The 22,465-nt window shown below is 43.6% G+C and overlaps 1 protein-coding gene across 1 annotated transcript; it reads right to left on the minus strand.

Annotated features, from left to right (window-relative positions):
- Window positions 1–2,485: 2,485 nt before the first annotated feature.
- On the minus strand, window positions 2,486–22,207 carry LOC119978717. The gene is made up of 5 exons (XM_038820550.1): window positions 21,882–22,207; window positions 11,985–12,610; window positions 11,628–11,781; window positions 3,956–4,076; window positions 2,486–2,942 (listed from the first exon to the last, which is right to left on the minus strand). The coding sequence occupies exons 2-5, from the start codon at window positions 12,458–12,460 to the stop codon at window positions 2,683–2,685; spliced, it is 1,011 nt and encodes a 336-aa protein (XP_038676478.1). The 5' UTR covers window positions 12,461–12,610; window positions 21,882–22,207; the 3' UTR covers window positions 2,486–2,682.
- Window positions 22,208–22,465: the final 258 nt, after the last annotated feature.

A 22,465-nucleotide genomic window follows, 5' to 3' on the forward strand; every position in this document is an offset into this window, starting at 1 on the left:
CTTTTTTGGTGTGGTTGAACTCTGAGATTTAAAAAAAAAATGATTTTGTTCTTATACCTTCCTTTTAGAACTGCACATCACACCCAGTTTACAATGTTTGAAAGAAAAATGCTGCCTGAACTGCCAAGTGTTTCCAGCATTTTCTGATGCAACTTTACAATCGTGAATATCTATTTGTACTCTTTCGATTCTGTTTAGAAAAGTAAAATACAGGAGGAAAAGGTAAATCACAGTATTGTGAAAGGATTTCCACATCTGACCTGAGCAATTCCGAACTCCTTTTGGAATTTTAAATGCTATTAAAGTCAGAGACTGATTTAGATGCTGCAATATGTAGGTAAACTAATTGCCTACCTTCAGACATTAAAGATTTAAATATTATTTGCGCATATTCTAGACATATATCTTTTGTATTTTACACTCATTGTCCTTAAGGAGATCAAGTCACTCGACAATATTATGGACAACTATAATGTATTTACTAATTACAAAGTATGCCATGACCAATCAGCTATTCAATCAGACAGCTGACAGATTAAATGGCATGTAATTATCAGTGTTCACCAAAGTACAACAACCATTTTGAACTATTGATCATATAGATCAATTAATTTGTAAGATATTGCTCATAATTTCATTTTTAAAAGTGTATAAATAATAGTTTAAAGTTGATGGAAGAAAACGTCTACATTAGCAAAAATGAGAGTGCATGGAATTGAAGGCAGCTTTTGATTGAAGTTGGAAATTGGGAGGTTGGAGACCAAGGGCAGAATTCAGTGCCCTCCCTTATGGCAGGTTTGGTGGCAGGAGGGGCATTTAATTAGGTCGAAGGGTGACAGGTGAGGACTCCACTACCTTGCCACCTCCATCCTGATTTAGTTGTATATTCTAGTCTACAGATCACAGAATTTATAGTGCATAAGGAGGCAATTTAGCCCATTAAGTCTGCACCGGCTCTTGGAAATAGCACCATACATAAGCCCACACCTCCACCCTATCCCCATAACCCCACTGAACCTTTTTGGACAGTAAGGGCAATTTAGCATGGCCAATCCACCTAACCTGCACATCTTTGGGCCATGGGACAAAACCGGAGCACCCAGAGGAAACCCACGCAGACACTGGGAGAACGTGCAGACTCCACACAGACCATGACCCAGCCGGGAATCAAACCTGGGACCCTGGAGTGGGGAAGCAACAACCACTGTGCCACCTTGCCCTCACGGCAGATGGTGCAGTAAAGTCATGCACATGCAAGCAGGAGGTTAAAAAGAGACAGAGATTGGGTTAAACCTGGGCAAGTATGAAATCATCCACTTTAAGTGTCTAAAAAAGATAAATCAGAGATTTTCTTTGGGAAAAACTAAATTTTAGAATGAGCACCAAGCTAGTGGATAATGCAAAAGGCAATCTAAAGGTTAATGGCCTTTATCTCAAATGGGCTGGAATACAAAAGGGAGCAAATTAAGCTTAGTCTTAGTTGCAAATCAGCCTCCATTTGGAGTGCTGCATTCAATTTGTTTCACGGCACCACAGGAGGGATAGACTGGCCTTAGAAGGGATGCGGCTCAGTTTCAGCAGAATGATATCCAGGTTCAGATCTAGATTAAATTGTGATTTCATGAACTCTGGTTGCCTAAATTTGGTTTGTATTCCCCCGAGTATAAACGTTGAGGGGTGATGAGATATCTAAAGAGTTAAAGGGAGATTTTAAAAATTCTACCCATTTCCATTGGTAGGAGAATCAGGAACAAGGACTTTCTGCTGGTCTCGCCTCACCCCAGTAGAAATCTAGAACAAAAAATCCCGAAAAGCTGCAGCTGCTCAGAAAATTAGAGCTTTCAAAACTTAGGTATTGAAGATTTTTGTTTGGCAAGGGCATCAAGGAACATGCAGCAAAGGCAAGCAAATACAGTTGAGTTAAAGATAAGCCATGATCTAACTGAATGGCCTGGAGACTTAATACTGGACCACAATATTCATATGTCCATTATGAAGATGCATCCATTACAGTTTCACTTATTTATGAGCCTCAACACCATAACCCTATATTCCAGCATCCAAAAATTTGGATACATTTTCCTTCCTTAAGTGTTAGAATTTTGATTTACTTCAGCTCCCAAATAAATAAGAATAGAGCAACATTATATATTGGAGGTCACTCAGTACAAACAGCTCATTTATAAAAAGGGGCTTCCTCTTGTGTCCTTAGCATTTATCTATGGAACAATATTTTGGCTTATCCGCTCGTAACATGAATCCCTCAAGTGACCCTTAGTATAGTGTAGTACTTCTAATATCTCTGTTTCATCCAGTTGGGTGTATTTTGTTTTTACAGTTGCCATTTTGTAAATGAAAATTTGGCCCTCTCTAATGTGGGACTTATCCAATATCCTGATGGAAAAACATTTACATTTGGTACATTTGCAAAGGTAGAATGTCATAACAGTTATGGCAAAAATTCATTTGTTTCAAACAAACAGTCTTGGTTAAAAAAAAAAGGTTCATTGTTTTAGTGTTGAATTAGCTCAATAAGCTTTGAAAAGCAGAGTCTTCCTATTGATTATTCATCTCTGAAACAGCGGTTGTCCCAAGGATTTCTCCTCAAACTTATTCCTTGTACAGCTGGTACAAATGGGTTCTATTCTCGAAGTAATTTGCAGATTTTTCAAGCGACTTCAACTATGCACATGCCATCCAGTTTACTCTCACAGTTGCCAGCTTATAATCACCAACGTTATTGATTTGGATCTTAAAGCCAGAGTCTGTAATATCAACAGGTTTTACTCTTACTCCAATTGAATCAACCGAACTGATTTCAGCCAAGCTCAGCATGATCACTGGCTCCTTCAATATGCGATGAGGAAAGTTAACTTCTCGAACGTGTGGCCAAGCGCAATTCTCTGACGTTTCACAGAAAGTTCTTACTTGTCCGGAAAGACCTATTCAAAAGAAGATAAGCAATAATGCTAAGAACTAGTTTCTGTCACAAAAATATCTTCCACTCCTGAACGTACTGACATACATTTCCTACCAATGCTCCCAAAACAATCCAGGTCATACATTAAAAAAAATTATTGCAATTAAAATATAGATCCCTATTTTATGTTAGTGGCTAAGGGTGGACAGACACCTGCAGATTACCTTATTTAAGAAAAATTATCCACTCCTCCCCAATGACCAAGTGGTTTAAACAAAGATCTGAGGTCAACAGACCAAGGAAGTCCTAAATCTGTGCGGTGCTAAACTATTTCAGACAAGCTGGGTTTCTCTGATTAACTTCAGCATTTCAGTTATGGGTTGGGGAGGTGAGGGCAGGAGAAGAAGGAAAAACCTTGGGATTTCCTCTCCTGATCACTTTCCACTGACCCCCCTCAGTGATTATGTTCATGGATGTTGGGCTCAATAGTTCAGTTATTTTTTAAAAAATGGCGAATAGCTAATCAATAGTCAGGATTAAGTGGGCAGCACGGTAGCATAGTGGTTAGCACAAAATGCTTCACAGCTCCAGGGTCCCAGGTTAGAGTTACGGCTTGGGTCACTGCCTGTACGGAGTCCGCACGTTCTCCCAGTGTGTGCGTGGGTTTCCTCCGGGTGCTCCGGTTTCCTACCACAGTCCGAAGATGTGCAGGTTAGGTGGATTGGCCATACTAAATTGCCCTTAGTGTCCAAAATTTCCCTTAGTGTTGGGTGGGGTTACTGGGTTATGGGGATAGGTTGGAGGTGTGGGCTTGGGTAGGGTGCTCTTTCCAAGAGCCGGTGCAGACTCGATGGGCCGAACGGCCTCCTTCTACACTGTAAATTCTATGATTCTATGAGCCTAGATTGAGCTTCAGCAATAAAAAGGAAGAAAAGAAAAGCAATTAAAAAAAAACACCAAGACATCTTGAGACAAGCACCACTGATTAATTCATGACTGGTAACAACTCAGATTTGCTGATGTGCCAATACTTACACTTCCCAACGGTGCTCTCAAGTGAGGTTTCAATCTTCCCTAAGCTTTTTTGCACAGAATGAAATGTTTGATCCAAGGCATCTGATAGTTGTTTAATTTGATTAATCCCATTACTTTCGACCTGCATTTCAGAAAGAAATTGCAATGTCAATAGTGCAATTAACTCAAATTATAATCAGCCTCTTGTGCCAATTTGATCCACTGACATTTAGTCATTAAGTGATGTGCTACTACATATTTATATAGATCCACATTGTTATGGTCCAGGTTTTAGAAAACCCCAAAGTGTGTCATGGAGTTCACCTGACCCACAACTTTAAATAGATTTTGGTTATGGGTTTACAGGTGTGATGTGACAGAGAACTGAATATTTTAAAACAAAAACAATGTTTATTTTATAAACATACAGTGAACATCTTCGCAACCATCAATTCAAATACACCCCCAAATAATACAGTACTCTATAAGACATCCATAAAACTAAAACCCTTTTTACAGAAGGACAGCAGGTTTAAATTCTCTACTGAGAGCAGTTACCACTTTGAAATCACTAAATGAACATTCTTTAGCTTGCAGAGACTCATACACATCTTGCTGTGACTGCAGCTTCTCCAAATCTAAAATGAAACTAAACAGAGCCACAAAGCAGCTTTTAGCTCAAAATGAAAGTGAAAGACAGAAAGACGGCCCAGCTCCACCCACACTGACATCACTGCTGCCATTTGAGAAACACTCATTTCTTAAAGGGACTCATACATGACAACATACACAATATTATGGCTTATGCAAACAGGATGCATATCGTAGGTAGGTTGGGTGAAGATTAAAATAACAATAGTACATAAGGTCATCAAAATTCAATTTTTAATACTCTATCTGCACTTGGACAAGTGGAAAGATAGCTGCCAAAGCTAGTTCCAGAATGGAAAAACAAATGTAAGATGGGACAACAGGTCCCGAAGATGAAAGGCCAGTTTTGAACCCACTGCACCATCCAATTTTCTACTTTCCCATTTATATTACTGTTTTTGTGCCTACCAAAAAATGTTCATGATCAAATTTAATTTATTCTAAAGTCAACTAAGTTGAGCATGACTGATATTATGAGATTGTGACAATTGGCTTTTAGCTTGATCATCATTATTAATAACTATTGAGTTATGTTGTCGAATCTGCACAATATGTCAATTCACTCATTTTGTTTTCTTTAAGTTTTGCCATTCAGGTTTCAAATGTTTGAACTGCTACTGCCATTTAGTTTCGAAGGACAGGTTTTCAAATATTCTACCACCATTACAGATATTTCCATTTGGACAATGCCTTCACAGGGGCTGGTTTAGCACACTGGGCTAAATCGCTGGCTTTTAAAGCAGACCAAGCAGGCCAGCAGCACGGTTCGATTCCCGTACCAGCCTCCCCGGACAGGCGCCGGAATGTGGCGACTAGGGGCTTTTCACAGTAACTTCATTAAAGCCTACTCGTGACAATAAAGCGATTTTCATTTCATTTTCAGTGCAGAAAAGAAGTGCAATAAAAGTTTAAGCAAAATTGCTACAAACTTGTACTCATGTGAATGTTTAAGAGGGTTTTAAAACCCACGCATCTAAAGTACCTAAACCTCTTCCATACCTCGTACCCCAGAAGAATCTAATGTCGATGAAAAGCAAAATTGCACCATTCTCGTAAATGTTACAGAAAAAGTGACAGCCCAGAAGGTGGCTGGCTTGGACCTGGATGGAAAATGTTACACACGCCTGCACAGACATATTAGGAGGGTAATTTGTAAAAGCCATGGGAGGAGCTTCAAATCTGGCAGGGAAATAGCTGATAACTGCACACCCTGGCTGCAGAGATGTCGTTAGCATGATTTGCATGCTCCGTACGAGTCAGTACAAATCCGCAAGAGGATTTTCAGTGAAATGCAAACATGACAATAAACTTTGTTCAAACTGCACATTTATAATATTTTATTATTGAGAGAACACTTCCCATGTCTGTATGGGTCTCATCCCCACAACCTAAAAATGTGCAGGGTAGATGGATTAGCCATGTTAAATTGACCTCGGGGAAAAGAAAATTGGGCACTCCCAACTTGATTTTTTTTTTTAAAAATCAGCTCTGCAGTCATGTTCTCGCATGGACAATCAAACTATCCCAATGCCTACCAAACTTACATAATGCCAGGTTATGTTAACCAACACATTTAATTCTAAGTACATAGAGTGCCAGGTTTTACTGCAGTGAATATAATTCTCATTTTAGTATTCACAAAATTGATCTACATAAAGAAAATTTATAGTACATAAAAAAATAGACGAGAGAGAGAAAGAGAGAGAGTTTTGGATCCTTCGATCAAGAACTTCGCACACTTATAGTTCAACTTCTAAATTGTTCATTCCTATCAGTTTGTTATTTTAAATAGATACATTTTTATTCTATAATATTTTGTATTCACATGGACTTTTTGTGGCTTTGCTCTCTAATAATTTGGTGCTTCCATAGATTATCCATCAACCCAAACCAGGTGACAGCACTGTAGCCCTCTCTGGAATGGATGCAAGGGAGGTCTCTGCCAGAATGCCACCTTCCTGTCACCCCAGCCCAGAATGTCTGGCTCAAGTTCCAGAGAAAACTGTCAGTCTGTTGCCGTACCAACCCAAAGCACATGGTAACAGCAGCAGGAACTAAGTTGTGCAAGCACCTGAACAGGAACAGGAATCCCCAGAGACCCAAGTTCCTTGAAAACACAACACTCTCCAGACCTCAGGCTTCCCTAGCCCTTGTATTGGAATAGCTGAACCCCAAGTTTAAAGATTGACAGGCAAGAGCCAAGCTGGACAAGAGCAGTGCCGCCGTATGGTTCCAGGGCCTGGCACTCCCTAGAGTGAAACATCGAACATTCCCCTGTATATAGGTCGGTGCTGCTTGATCATCGCTCGCCCCCCGAGTGCTAACCACCCTGCAAAACCCCCTGGCTCTTTCAAAGATACTTATCGTGAGGCTGGGATGCCTGATCTTAACAGACAGAAGTCAAAACTCTATCCTTTGCCAGGCTGCTAGCCTTGTTCTGCATCACAAACCAGCTGTCTAACCCACTGAGTGAAACCAGCTGGATGCAATCAAACAGATTAAACCCCTGAAAGGCAACATTCATTGCGCGACTAAACATTCCAGTCAGCCAACACAAAAAGGAAAGTAGATAAGAGGCGAGGTCCTCCATCCCACTGCATGCGTTTTCTGGCACGGCCGCCCCCCCACCAGCAGCGCGAATCTCCTTCCCGGCAACGGCCAACGAGATTTCCCATTGTGGGAACCCCACGCCGTTGTGAAATGCGCAGGTGTGAGTATGCTGCCGGTGAAACAGAGGATCCCACCAATGGAGAATCCTGCCAAGGTATCTGCACCAGCCAGCTGTGGATAAAGGCAGAGCTATTTATGATTCATCTCCAATGTTGTGCTGATGGTTCTACATTTACCTACTCAAAACACGCAAGAGTTTTAATAAAGGGGCCATGTTAGTGGAATAGCTCAGCCCAAAACCACCGTAGCATGACCGAGACCTGAACTGTTGAATTGCTTTAATGATAGAGCTTTTGGGTTTTGTCAGTTCCAGCTGAACTACCGAAGCAAAAACTCCCTACCTTTGACCTCCATCTCTTACCAAAGTTTTGCCCAGAGTGGACTAATTTCCAGGATACAAGAACACTTTGCTGCACTGTCAATGAGATCAGCCTGCCACTGAGTTCCTAAGACCAAGACTTCTGCCACACAAAGCCACTTGAAAGAACCTTCATTGGACTGTGACTTACTGGACTTGTGAAATTGTCACTCTTATTTTTTTTCATCACGGGCTTTGCCCAGAACCCCTTTCTTTCCTGTATTCCTCTGTTATTGTACAAATGCAAGGGAATAGATGCTGCAAAACTCCTTCCCACATTTTTTTGTGGGTGTAATATAAACCAATTCTCCAATTTTACCTTATCTTGAGTTTTTCTGTGGGTTACATCACCACTTATAAAGGAGGTAATCGAAAACACCTTTCTTTGGCAATTAGCGAGTGGAGAAATCAAGGCAGTTCCAAATGAAACCCCTTACAGGCTGTATCATAGGTATAAAGAATTTTTTTAAAATTAAGCTTTAAATCCGATGGGAATGTGGAATTCAAGAATTTCATACTGATATGAATCTAAAGTGAAATAGTTCAACTCAACACGCAGGCACTACTTCGGTAGGTTCATTAATAAGCTCTTTTAAAGACTTAAAACAATTACTTCAAAATAAAAAAAAATTCAAAAAGATCTTAAGGAAATAATGGAAAAGCTTTGCTTGCCACTCAGTTGGCACCTAACACGCAGCTGCCAACATTAGTCCTACTGCCATTTAATATACTTGCATGTTGATTGGCAGTGGGTGGAACTTCTGTCCGCGTTTGGAAGCAAGTGCTACCAGTGGGAGCTGTCGGCCAAATCAGACTAGCCGACAGCTCTGCAACGCAGCCAGGGACAGCGTTGTAACAGCCAAAGTGGGACTGCAGCACTCTGCCTGGGATTCAATCCCGGGGCTTTCAAAAAGAAAATGGGGAGGGTACAGGCCCAATATGCTACCTCTAGGGTGATAGGAAGGAGTGACAAGCCCAGAGAACCTTGGCTGATCAGAAATATTCAGGATTTGATGAGAAGGAAAAGAGAAGCTTTTAGCAAGTTCGAGGGAGTAAATCAGCAGAGGCATTAGTGGAGTACAGAAAGTGCAGGATAGAGATAAAAAAATCAATTAGGAGAGCAAAAGAGGGCATAAGAGAAAGCTCTGGCTGGTAAAAGTAGGGAAAATCCCAAGATATTCTACAACTATCTTAATGGGAAGAGGATAACCAGTGAAAGAGTAGGACCTATTAGAGACCAATCTGCTGTAGGAGATGTGTCCCCCCCCCTCACGGGGAAAGGTATAAATGTTACTTTCCCATCCTACCCACTCCTGCCAACATAAAAACAGGATAAATCCCTTGTGGCCATTTAAGGGCCTTCATTGGTGAATGTGTGGTTCCCCACCCAAGGCCCTGCCCACCGAAGCATAACATTCCATGGGGGGGGGGGGGGCATCTCCTACAGCAGATTGGTCCCTAATGGGTCCTCCCCTTTCACTGGTTATCCTCTTCCCATTGAGATAGTTAAGGGGGTCCATGGATCCAGGAGCCTGCCACAACCCAAGTAATTAGGGCGTCATGGTGGCACAGTGGTTAGCACTGCTACCGCTCAGCTCCAGGGTCACAGGTTCAATTCCGGCCTCAAGTCACTGTCTGTGTGGAGTTTGCACTTTCTCCCAGTGTTATGCGTGGGTTTCCTCTGGGTGCTCCGGTTTCCTCCCACAGTCCAAAGATGTGCAGCTTAGTTGGATTGGCTATACTAAATTGCCCCAAGTGTCCAAAGGTTAAGTGGGGGTTGCTGGGTTACGGGGATGGGGTGGAGGCCTGGGCTTAAGTATGGTGCTCTTTCCAAGGGCCAGTGCAGACTCGATGGGCCGAATAGCATCCTTCTCCACAGTAAATTCTTTTTTAATCTGGCAAGCTACTTGCAAAAGAAAATATAAAGCATGATCCACTAGAGTGAAAGGTTCTGTCACGCAGAATATGATATAATGGTCTCTTATATCAACACTTTTATAGTGCTGACTACCCTCGAGGCACATTAGCCACTGACTTGTGAAAAACTTCCAATCCAGTGAGCTTTAATACAGAAGAATGACTTCTTTAAACATGTTGACTAATTGCACCAGTCATTTCCAACATTTTCCCCTTTTTGAGATCAACGTGCAAGGTATTCAAAAGCAACAAAATAAAATTCCAGTTTCATATCACAAACCAATATAAGAGCTTTCAACTTAAAACATTATAGACAGATCCTGTTTGGCGTAACAAGATATATTCTGAGTAATTAAGTTGTGAACTTTCCAGATTAATGAGATGGAATCCCAAACAATTCCCAAAAGCGATTGGAAAACAGTTCCAAGAGAACTTCTCTTATCAAAATACCAAGTAGCTGCTTTCCACATTCAGTTGGTTGATTGAAATTACGAAGTCATAAGGTATTTTCTGGAATCCTTGTCAAATATGAAGTACGACAAAACTTCACTGATTTTGACTAACATTTTCCACCAATTGTATTCTCACATGAACACTGCAAAATTGAAGACATGCACAGGCGATAGAACAGGCTCTATATTTGTGATAGTGGTAATTAACTTGGTGGGGGGGGGAGGGGTGGTAAACAAATATGGGTTAGGAATCCAGCTGGTAAATAAATCATACAGGGATGGATTTTCCAGAAGGCATCGGGGACCCAATATCAGGCTCATTGGGGTGAGCTCATAAATGTTGGCAGCACACACCCTTTAGCACAATCTTAGAACATAGAACATAGAACATTACAGCACAGAACAGGCCCTTCGGCCCTCAATGTTGTGCCGAGCCATGATCACCCTACTCAAACCCACGTATCCACCCTATACCCATAACCCAACAACCCCCCCCCTTAACCTTACTTTTATTAGGACACTACGGGCAATTTATCATGGCCAATCCGCCTAACCCACACATCTTTGGACTGTGGGAGGAAACCGGAACACCCGGAGGAAACCCACGCACACAGGGGGAGGACGTGCAGACTCCACACAGACAGTGACCCAGCCGGGAATCGAACCTGGGACCCTGGAGCTGTGAAGCATTTATGCTAACCACCATGCTACCCTGCTGCCCTTCTGGGTGGCAGCCTCTTAATTAGCTGTCTTCATGCTCACTGTGGGCTCCCAATGCTGCAAGGCCCTTAGCGATGTCCGGTTGCCAACCCCCAGTGGGAGAGGAAGGAGCTGTCAGGGAAGGCAAGAGAGCACCTCAACTTCCTCAGGTTCTTGCACGGAAGAGGCCAGGAGCTGGTATGGGTTCAATGGGAAAATGCTCTTCAGAACTAAGGGTGGATAGGGCATCAGTCTTTCATCCCCATGGCTCCAACTTTGGAGCATGGAACCTCCCGCACTACTGGCCTTTGGTCTGCTGCCGGGAGGTTTCTCCAACTCAAGCAAAAAGAAAACTGATGCGGATGCTCATCTGTCCGCCTCTGCGGCAGGCAGCCATCCCAATTCCCAGCCCGGCCTTGGAGGAAAGCCCCCAGCAGCAAAACATGCAGCCGGAGTCTTCCAGATGCAGCTCCTTCTTTTTTCCCAAGTTTCTGCAGACCTCCAGTTTGAAAGTAGCAGAGAAAGAATCCTTTCCCGTAATTGAATACTTTGTTATTGTCACCTAGAAACCATCTGGGCTTCAGTTGCTTTGGTAATCTATTTCCTCATACAATTTATAATATACCAATGGATATTAAGTGGCTGCGCACACCTGTTCTGCAAGCCTTTGTCCTGACAACTTAGAGAGAAATACTTTCAAGAATCAGGTCATGAAAAGTCCAGGTTGGCCCATTTTAATCAATGTCACTTAGTTTTGTAGCGATACAGAAAGTATTTACCATGGTTTGGACTGGACGCCATCCAACTGAAGGTCCAGCACCCAAGGCGCTGCACTCAAATACAATTATTGACCGAGCTGTTAAGTGGAATAGCTCTTTAACAATTTTTATTGTAGTTAAACAAAAAGGAGACTTATTGAAACTTAAATGACCCAGAATTTTTTTACCTCAATGATGTGATTCTGCAGATTGACCATCACTTCATCTATATTGCTATTTCTGTTTTGCAGCTGGCTGACATCATCAGCCAAAGTACTTCGAACAGCAGTCTCAAGTTCTTCCAAAGAGATCTTCTCCGTTTGCAATCGATGGGCCAATTCTCTGAAATGGATACAATGGGGGATATGACATTATCCAACAAATACCAACTACAGGCAGAACATAGAATCTCAAACCAATCAGGGCTGGGATGAATTAATTAGGAATTTAGAGGTTACTACTATACTCCTCCTTAAATATTTGATTTTCCTTTCAATGTAAGCAATCCCAATTCCCCACCCAATGACAAAAAACATGGGTTAAACCTGATATTTTCCAGCTCTTCTTTACTGGAAAGGTGTTCTGCTTGTTGGACTGATGCAACCTCTTTAAGTCCCAGGAGTTCTTTGCCATGCTGTGCTATCTGTGATTGTATAGCATTCGTCATCAGGGTTGTCTGATTTAATTGTTTTGTTAATGTAATCACTCCATTGGAGAGGGAGGGAAGGCTATGATCTACTAACTCCTTGACCGCACTTATGTCCTCAGCACTTTGTTGTATGGCTTGAAGATTCTGTTTCGCTGCTTCTAGGTTTGTAATACGACCTGTCAAACTTGACAAAGAAGCAGAGAGCGAATTGACACTTTCTTCCAGTTTTGAACTAGCAGACATCACGCTTGCAACTTGCTGCTCAGTCCTTGCGAATTCAGTTCCTCTAAGAAGCTCAACTGTATCCTCCACATGCTGCAAGTCAGTCTTCGTTAGCAAGTCCTCTCTGAGCTCACTCAGGCTTTTGCTCATTTCTGATTGGAGTGTAGCCAACTTATTATCCAGGTCAGAGGACTGAATCTGTGTCACGGCTACTACCGTCTTATCAAGTTTACGTTCAGAGTCAGAGTGAGAAACCTCAAGTTTCAGCAACCTTTGTTCATATTCTTCTGTGACCAACAACTGAAATAAAAAGCAAACATTTTTTTTCAGTTGATGAAGTAATATTAAAGGCTTTTTTTTTAAAATGTGAAACATTCTTGCTTTTCACTTATCTGCCTTTTTACTTCAGACAGATCAACCACACACTGAATGGTTAACATTTTCTGTTCATTTCTAGGAACAAAAACTCACTTGGCTTCCACTGTTTTCAAATCTCTCCATGGCTGGGATTTTACATTTGCAAATTGAGACTTCTGCATCCTACGCATCTGTAAAATCCAGCATGGTTGTCTTCACAAGCCATCATTATGATTTCAACAAAACTGGTTCACATAATAGGGTACGTGTGTGGGTATCGAAATAAGCAGCCCGTCCACCATTTTAAAAAAACCATTAGTGAGCAATTGAGCTTATTAGCAAGACAAGTGACCAAAAATATTACACTTACCATGGTGTTAATGTGAATTGCGCTTTCACGTATCTGATCGTCAGTCCAGAAGTAAAACACTCGAACACGTCAGTAACGAATATTCGTTTATTTACGGCCGGGACAAATCTCTAAGCAGTCGGGTAACCACCTTCGAGAAGTGCCAAAGTCCAAAATATGGACGGTATCTTTATACAATCACAGCTTAGAGGTGGTCCCTTTAAATTCCTAGATACACCTATGATTTTGCAAGGATCCAGAACATGTACATATATGGAATTATTCTTCGAGGTCGGGAGGTTATTTTTGACATAATCATTAGCACAAGTCACTATCAATATTAATACAAAGGTTTTTGTATCCCATGGCCATATGGCTCAACTCACTCCAAAGACAGTCCCCCTTACATTTCAATGTTTAATTGTTCCAACTGGTCAAACGAGCTTAATTATGTTTATCTCTGCAATAAAGTAACGGTTCCCATTCATTCCATTCTTTGCCTTTTTGACCTCTCTGCTTTTACAGATACGGGTCAGAACATTAATTAGTACCAATGCCACACTCCCTATATTCCATCCCATAACCTTCTGACATCTTTGCTTTTACAGATACGGTCAGACACACTCCCTTTATTTCATCCCTTGACCTGTTGACATCTCTTTCACAGAGCTTTTCAGAACTGTTATATTAACCCTATCAGCGAAGTTCCAAATGAAATCCACTTCTACATTCCCCCCTTTGATCATTCCTTGATCACATAACACTCAGGATACTTTAGATGGAAATGAGAGCGAGGCGGAGGTACTCCTCCTCTACTAGGCTCCGGCAGGATGCCACTTCCTCATATAGGTCAGGGGTAGGTGGAACCAGTTTTTCTCTTTCGTCTAGGGCGGATCTCTGAAGCATCTGTGGTAATGCAGCGGCACCCAAACGGTTGCATAGGCATTTCACACCAGTAGCTATGATACAGAGCAACAAACAGATGGTAACGAAGATAATGAGCCCATGGAATAGGTAAGTGGCCCAAGAATTGGACCACATCCAGCTCCACCAGTCAGCCTGACCGGCGAGTCGCAAGCGCTGTACTCCATCTCTGATATGGGTTACCAGACGCGTGATATTCTCTGAACTGTCTGGAATATAACCCATGCAGCCGTCTGTTCGATCGAGAAAGGAACAGATATCAAGGGAATGCCTCCATGGGCATGGGTCGGGACCTGTGTACATACCCAGCAAGAGGAGACACCCACTTTCTTAGCATAGACATAGGACATAAACAGAAAAGAATTTGCCGTTACATGGTGCGTTGCCCGCTTCCTTCTGGAAGGCGAGTAGGGGTGAGTAGTCCTTGATGGTAAAATTTGTACCCTGTCCTTATCAATGCACCGGTGGTTCCACCGGCATGTGCGGCGATCGTAGATCAGAACCATGTACGTAGTCCGGAATCGGGGCTTCTGGTCGTCGGGATGAACGGTGGTTGGGCAGGTTTTGATAGCCGTGGTGATCCATCGGAGATCTGTCGTTGTTCCACATCGTGGGGTTCCTTCTCGGCACAGGGGTGGACGTCGGCTTCCATACGGGCATCTCCTTCTTCCGGATGCAGCGAGAGAGAGCAGGGTGGCGAGTATTGTGACGGTGAAGAGGGACTTCATCCTGGTACTCGTGTTCCTAGGACTTAAAGGAAAAGTTTAGAACATCATGGATACTTAATTAACTTACAATGGTGCATATGTACCCATGCGTTCCGGCCCTCCACTTTTACTGCAGTGGGGGTAGTGAGTAGAACCTGTAGGGGACCCTCCCATCGAGGTTCCAAACCCTTACGTGTCCAATTTCGAATTAGGACATAATCCCCAGGGTTGATGGAGACGTCATGAGTAATGGAGGGGACTTCTTCCTGGGTGGCACGAACTCGGGAGTGTAATCCTTTCAAAATTCTAGTTAGTGTTAATATATAATTAGCCATCTCGGTAGTCATGTAATGGAATTGAACATTCCGTGGAACACTGCTGTCCCAAGGCGTTCGAAAGGGTCTGCCATATAGTATTTCCGCTGGGCTTAGGCGAGTTTTTCCTGCGGGAGTGGCACGTAGCTGGAAGAGTGCTAAAGGCAGGAGTTTGAGCCAAGTGGCCCCAGTGTCTGCTTGTAGTTTAGCGAGTTTAGTCTTTAGAGTCTGATTAGCCCTTTCCACCACTCCAGCGGCTTGTGGTCTGTAGGCACAATGAAACTGTTGCTTTATTCCAAGCAGAGCACAGAATTCCTTATTGATTTGACCTATGAAGTGGGGACCATTGTCAGAGCTCAGCCGGGCTGGAATTCCAAATCGCGGAACAATTTCTCGCATTAACACCTTAACTACTGTCGAGGCCTTGTTATCCGTAGTCGGGAAGGCCTCGATCCATTTGCTAAAAGTGTCCACAATGACTAACACATATTTATAGCATTGACATCTTTCCAACTCAATGTAATCCATTTGCAGGGTCTCAAATGGACCCTCAGGTAAGGGGGTTGTGCCAGGATCACAGGGGACGGCCTTACCGGGGTTGTGCTGTTGACAGATTAGGCACCGACTGCTAATTTGTTGGGCCATCTCTTGCAGTCGTGGGTGCCACCAGCTTTTTAACAATATGTCCCCTGTGGCACGAGCTCCACAGTGAGTTGCAAAGTGTACACATTCGGTCACCCAGGCTGCTAATGCATCGGTCATACATGTTTGTCCTACCGGGGTGACCCACAGCTTATTTTCGATATCATATATACATCCTAAGTTTTTCCACATATTTACAGCAGTTGCAGGAGCGTCCTCCTGCATTTGGATTATGTCAGCAATGGTTGGCATAGGTTTTTCAGAGGGGGACTTTCCCGAGGGGGTTTTAGTCTGCCTCATCATTCTAGGCACCATTAGTTTGCCAGATTTAGAAATTTCTTTTGCCTTCTCGTCCGCTCTCCTGTTGCCCGTTTCCACCAGTCCTGTGCCTTTTGTATGCGCTGCGCATTTTATCACCGCTATCTTGTCTGGGAGCATAAGGGCCTGCAATAACTGGGTTACTAACTGCTGGTGTGAGATGGGTGTACCAGCGGAGGTTAGAAATCCTCTGTTTTTCCATCACCGTCTTGATCGATGATTGCATAGCCAGATTGTCTATCCCCCCTTACGCCGACGGAAGAACTTCCATCGGTGAAAAAGGAACAATCTGCACTTGGGAGGGGTATATCGGAGAGGTCGTCTCGAACCGAGGAGACTTCCTGCAACAGTTGCAGACAGTCATGAGTTGGGTCGAGCATGTCTGTGGGAGGATGCGTCATAGGGTTAATAGTGGTGCAGTGGGCAAACTGGACCTTTGGGTTATTAAGGAGAGCAATCTCATATCTATTCTGACGAGTCATCGTGAGATGCTGAGTCTGTAGCCGTCCCAAAAGGGCCGTAACAGAATGGGAACTATAGACAGTGATATCTTGTTGGAGGGTAATATTAGCAGCCGATTGCAGGCTGTGTGGTTCTGCTAGTGACTGTTTGTGATCAGCGGGCACTAGGACCCTGCGGAGCCATGCAGTGTCAATTTCAACGCAGCAGTTTCGAAACTGCCCAGCACAAATTCTTTATCTGTTTATTCTGAGACCAATGTAGTTCTGAACATACTGAGTTACTCATAATACTGATCACATTCCAGGGGCGGTGGCGGAGGTGGCTGTGGGGGCTGTGGAGGCTTCTGACGTCCCCCGCAATTGAACAGATGTTCCTCATCCTAATCGTCCCCCTCCCCCCAACCTTGCTTCGCATTGCTGACCGGCGCCGGGGGGAGGAGTAGCATTCTTACGTTTCTTATATTCTTTACATTCCCTTTTTAAGACCTCTACTGTTTTAACAATTCCCCTTTTTGTGAGGCCAATACCCAATTTTGAGGCATTTGCCTGCCAGCTAGCCAGTTTAGATGCATCTTTCATTAACTGACAGTATTCCCTCCACAAGGCAATTAATTTCTTTGCGGTGGGTTCTTGATAATACAGAAAAATGTGTCATTTGAAACATGAAAGTCTGGCAATATCTGGTTTGAGAGGGTACAGGGAAAGATCCCACAAAAGGTTAATAGCAGCTGCAAAGAGCAGGGTTATAAAATGCAGATACTTGCTCACAAGCAGGCCTCAGCAGACACACAGGCTTCATATGGTAAGCTAAAACAATGGCTCACACCTTCGTGGAATGTAACTATCTCAGAAAGCATCTGAAAAAGCATGGATGAGAGTTTCAATTGCATTAAGTGACGAATGTTTAAAACAGGCAAGTCTTTCAAGTCACAACCAAGTTAAATTTTAGCATACAGCTAAGAGCAAAGTTTCACACCTTAACTGAAATAAACTCTCTTAGTAAACAGCTGGAAAGAATGGAAGATGCTCAGTCGAATTTAGTATCAATTTAAGGGGTAAAATTCTACGAACATCAAGTTAATTAAAAGAAAATTGGAGATGACCTGGCTACGAGAAACATCATTTAAGTCAAAATCAAAGGCAAAGTTATGAACTGGGGACAATTGGAAAATTAAACGATTTGAAATCACAGAAATAAAAGTTAACTATTGAAACAAAAGCATTTTTTAAATCAAATCTGTGAGGAGACGATATGCCTGAAATGAATAACGAGTTGTAGTAAGATGTTTACATCAAAGATACTTTTAAACTATCAAAGTGAAACAAGCCCATATACAATACAGTCGTTAAAACTTAATAACTCTTCGAAAGAGAATATAAACCCAGGGAGCAGAAGCACCAGCACTCTGCAACAGCAACAGGAGAGAGAGAGAGAGAGAGAGAGAGAGAGACACAGCCTGCTGGAGAAAGACAAGGAAAGCAGCCGAGTTTAAACAGCTAATTCAACTCAAGAAGACCAGATTTTAAGTGGTTATTAGCTTACTTTACTTCCTTAATAACACAGGACCCAGGACACCAATGCTATTAAGGGGTAAGTAGGTAAAATTCTTCAGTGAAGGTATGGGTTACACCGGGGGATAGGCTCCGAGAACCCCGCCCGTAACTTCCAGAGAACGCTGCCTGGAATCACGGCGGCAGTCCCGTCCGGAGCCCACAGCCCGTTAACCGTCCCCTAGCAATCCTGAGAACCCCGCCCGTAACTCCAGCGAACGCTGCCTGGAATCACGGCGGCTCCTCAGGCTGCCTCTAGCAGTCCTGGCAACCCCGCCCGTAACTCCAGCGAACGCTGCCTGGAATCACGGCGGCAGTCCCAGGCTGCCCACAGCCCGTTAACCGTCCCCTAGCAATCCTGAGAACCCCGCCCGTAACTCCAGCGAACGCTGCCTGGAATCACGGCGGCTCCTCAGGCTGCCTCTAGCAGTCCTGGCAACCCCGCCCGTAACTCCAGCGAACGCTGCCTGGAATCACGGCGGCAGTCCCAGGCTGCCCACAGCCCGTTAACCGTCCCCTAGCAATCCTGAGAACCCCGCCCGTAACTCCAGCGAACGCTGCCTGGAATCACGGCGGCTCCTCAGGCTGCCCCCAGCAGTCCTGGCAACCCCGCCCGTAACTCCAGCGAACGCTGCCTGGAATCACGGCGGCAGTCCCAGGCTGCCCCTAGAGACGATAACCACAGGGTTCACTCACTTACCCTCTTTAAAACGGGTTCGCTGGACTGACCTGGATCTCGCAGAGGCTTCTCGACAAACCAACGGCAAGGCTGAGCAACGATCAAACTGGTAGTAGGCGAATACCAAGGTGGAAAACAAATTTTTACTCACGTTGGGGGCCAAATTCGTCCTCTACTTTGAACGAGCTCAGTCGATTACGCCGGTTAGTTGCGCAGACCCCTCTGGAGATCCCCGTACGGGCCACCAAATGTGAATTGCGCTTTCACGTATCTGATCGTCAGTCCAGAAGTAAAACACTCGAACACGTCAGTAACGAATATTCGTTTATTTACGGCCGGGACAAATCTCTAAGCAGTCGGGTAACCACCTTCGAGAAGTGCCAAAGTCCAAAATATGGACGGTATCTTTATACAATCACAGCTTAGAGGTGGTCCCTTTAAATTCCTAGATACACCTATGATTTTGCAAGGATCCAGAACATGTACATATATGGAATTATTCTTCGAGGTCGGGAGGTTATTTTTGACATAATCATTAGCACAAGTCACTATCAATATTAATACAAAGGTTTTTGTATCCCATGGCCATATGGCTCAACTCACTCCAAAGACAGTCCCCCTTACATTTCAATGTTTAATTGTTCCAACTGGTCAAACGAGCTTAATTATGTTTATCTCTGCAATAAAGTAACGGTTCCCATTCATTCCATTCTTTGCCTTTTTGACCTCTCTGCTTTTACAGATACGGGTCAGAACATTAATTAGTACCAATGCCACACTCCCTATATTCCATCCCATAACCTTCTGACATCTTTGCTTTTACAGATACGGTCAGACACACTCCCTTTATTTCATCCCTTGACCTGTTGACATCTCTTTCACAGAGCTTTTCAGAACTGTTATATTAACCCTATCAGCGAAGTTCCAAATGAAATCCACTTCTACATTGGCAGGCTGGCAGGCGTGGGCAGGCATGCTAAATCTGGGTTTTCACCATCTAAGCTGAGAAAGCCAAGAGTAGGCAAGCACCTGGTGTTCTTTGAAGGGTGCCCTATGCAACCAATGATAACCCTTCCCCACCTGGTCTCCAAAACCCACCCCTCAATATCTCTCCCCCTTCTCAAGGGTGCCCAATATTGTGCTGCCCAAAAATCACTTATCTGGGTCTGCGTCCTCGAGGATCCATTGCTCTTCTTATCTTGCAGCTCCAGCACCAACTACTTCTGCATTCTTGTGCTGCTGGATCTGCTACAACTGCATGCCAATCAGAGTCGCGCCAGCACCTCCAAGTTGAGACTTGGTCGCACTGAAGGGCAAATTCCCACTCTCTGCTTGGTTAGGCAGTGTTGTTGCTGCGGGTTGGCCCATAACCTATGTAATATGGCAGCAAATGCCCTGCTCTTGCGAAATTCAAATTTCTCTTTTCCAGTCGTACAACCTTCTGAGATGCCTGCACTCTAATTCTGACTTCCTCAGCATCCTTAAAATTAATTGCTTCACCAGTTGCCTAGGGCCTAATATCTGAAATTCCCTCCCTACACCTCTCCCAATCTCTACCTCACTTTCCTTCTTTGTGACACTCCTTAAAAACTCTTTAACCAAGTTTCTGGTCATCTGCGCTAATGTCTCATTATAAAACAAAATATGACACCAAGTCATATAATGTTCCTGTGCAACACTTTGGGATGTTTTATTATATTAAATGCACTAATAAGATGTTATTGTTGGTGACCAACTAAACATTGAAATCTAATTCTTCTTCATTCTCTTTTTCTCCTCCTTAATCTCTTATATTTTCTGCCAAAAATTGCTTTACGAGGGCAGCACGGTGGCACAGTGGTTAGTATTGCTGCCTACGGCACTGAGGACCCGGGTTCGAATCCCGGCCCTGGGTCACTGTCCATGTGGAGTTTGCACATTCTCCCCGTGTCTGCGTGGGTTTCGACCCCACAACCCAAAGATGTGCAGGTTAGGTGAATTGGCCACGCTAAATTGCCCCTTAATTGGAAAAAATAATTGGGTACTCTAAATCTATTTTTTTTTTAAATTGCTTTACAAGTTAAATCCACTTGCAAGGAGGCCGAGACAGGAAAACAAGACAGCTCAAAATGTTATGGATGAGCATCACATTTGTTGTTTTTAATGTTTTTCTATTATGATGATGGACACAAATTGTTGATAGGTGTGGGAGTAAAGGAATGATTTAAGTCTTTGTAATTAGCAAAATTAATCCTTAATTTTGACTGGTTTAATTTAAACTGACAAAGTGTGGAGTGCCACAGTGGTTAGCACTGCTATCTCACGGCACCAAGAACCCGGGTTTGGCCCTGGATCACTGTCTGTGTGGAGTTTGCACATTCCCCATGTCTGTGTGGGTCTCACCCCCACAACCCAAAGATGTGCAGAGTAGGTGGATTGGCCATGCTAAATTGCCCCTTATTTGGAAAAAAAATAAAACAATTTGAAAACATTTTTAAAAAATTGACCAAGTTTGGGAGTCACACTTCGAAAATAAAATTGTGACATTTAGTTCAGTCACTGTCTCAAAGTAGGATCAAAGATTAAATAATTACTTGAATGGAAACTTTTAGATTGGTTTCACAGGTAGGTGCGACATCGAGGGCTGAAGGGCCTGTACTGCGCTGTAATGTTCTATGTTCTATGTCAAACTTATCTTCGGTAATCTAAACATAGATCAGTATTAAACTTGTGCTTATCGTAACTGTTGCCCAGACAAAGATTTTACCACATTTGATACTTTGGGTAGCGTGGAGGTGTGGAGAGCAGAAGAGAAGCTAAAAGGTTTGGCCACTTGTTGAACCTGAGAGATTGCAACAGGAGCAATAGTGAATTCAAATCAATTCACGTAAATATTACACAGACTGGGGGGAAACGATGGGAGGGTTCCCTCCAAACTCTAAACCAATTAAAGTTACACCTTGCACCATGGCGTCAATGAAATATCACAGTTCTCAAATCTTACATTAGGGGGGGGGGGGGGGATGTAATCAGATCCAGCATCAATTGGAAATGATTATTGGATATTGAGACTTGAAATAGAAGTCTTAAACTCCCAGGAATTAAAACTTTTATTAAAATGACAAAGCCGTGACAGACACATACACACACTCGGGACACTTTCCAGTTCATTTGTCTTTCGTAACCCCTTTCCTCCCCAGGAATAATGGTGTTAAATTCCTTCCCAGACCCAGAAATAGACTGATTGTAAAATTAAGGGGGGAGGGGTTGTTGTCTGCTTCTGTACATACCTTCTGTTTCAGCTCATGCACTTGGTCCTGGAGCTTTCGAACTGAGACAGTTTCTCCTGCAGGATTTGGATGGTCTGACCCAGGCTGCCAATGGTTTGAAGTTGTTGCTGAACGTACCAGCCGCCAATGCCGCAGCCGGCCACCAGCAGCAACAGGAAGGTCCACAGCAGCAGGGACAGGCCGGCTGCAGCGGAATGGGACTCGGACACATTCTTACTGTCAGGCTTGGCGGAGTTTTCCTCCCCTCGCTGGCCGCCTTTACCTTTCCGATTTCTCATTATTTGTTCCAAACTTCTCTCCCCCCCTCACCCCTAAAAAAAACTTTTTTTTGCTAACACTGGAGCTGACGCGCGATTGGCAGGCGGATCCAAGCCTGCGATAGGCCGGCCTAACCCAATCAGAGGCCAGCTGACCAGCCAATCGCAGGAGGACACCCGGCTTTTTGGAGCTAAGTCGCTGCACCTATCACAAACCTGAGGCTTGGCTGTTTTTCCTCATGCCTTTGATTTAATGAGTCCATCTGAAAACAATGGGAACTCAGCATGCTATAGCTTAAAGATGGAATAAAATGTTGCTGGCTGACG

Source organism: Scyliorhinus canicula, chromosome 15 (assembly GCF_902713615.1).
Source record: "Scyliorhinus canicula chromosome 15, sScyCan1.1, whole genome shotgun sequence".
NCBI classification, from domain to species: domain Eukaryota; kingdom Metazoa; phylum Chordata; class Chondrichthyes; order Carcharhiniformes; family Scyliorhinidae; genus Scyliorhinus; species Scyliorhinus canicula.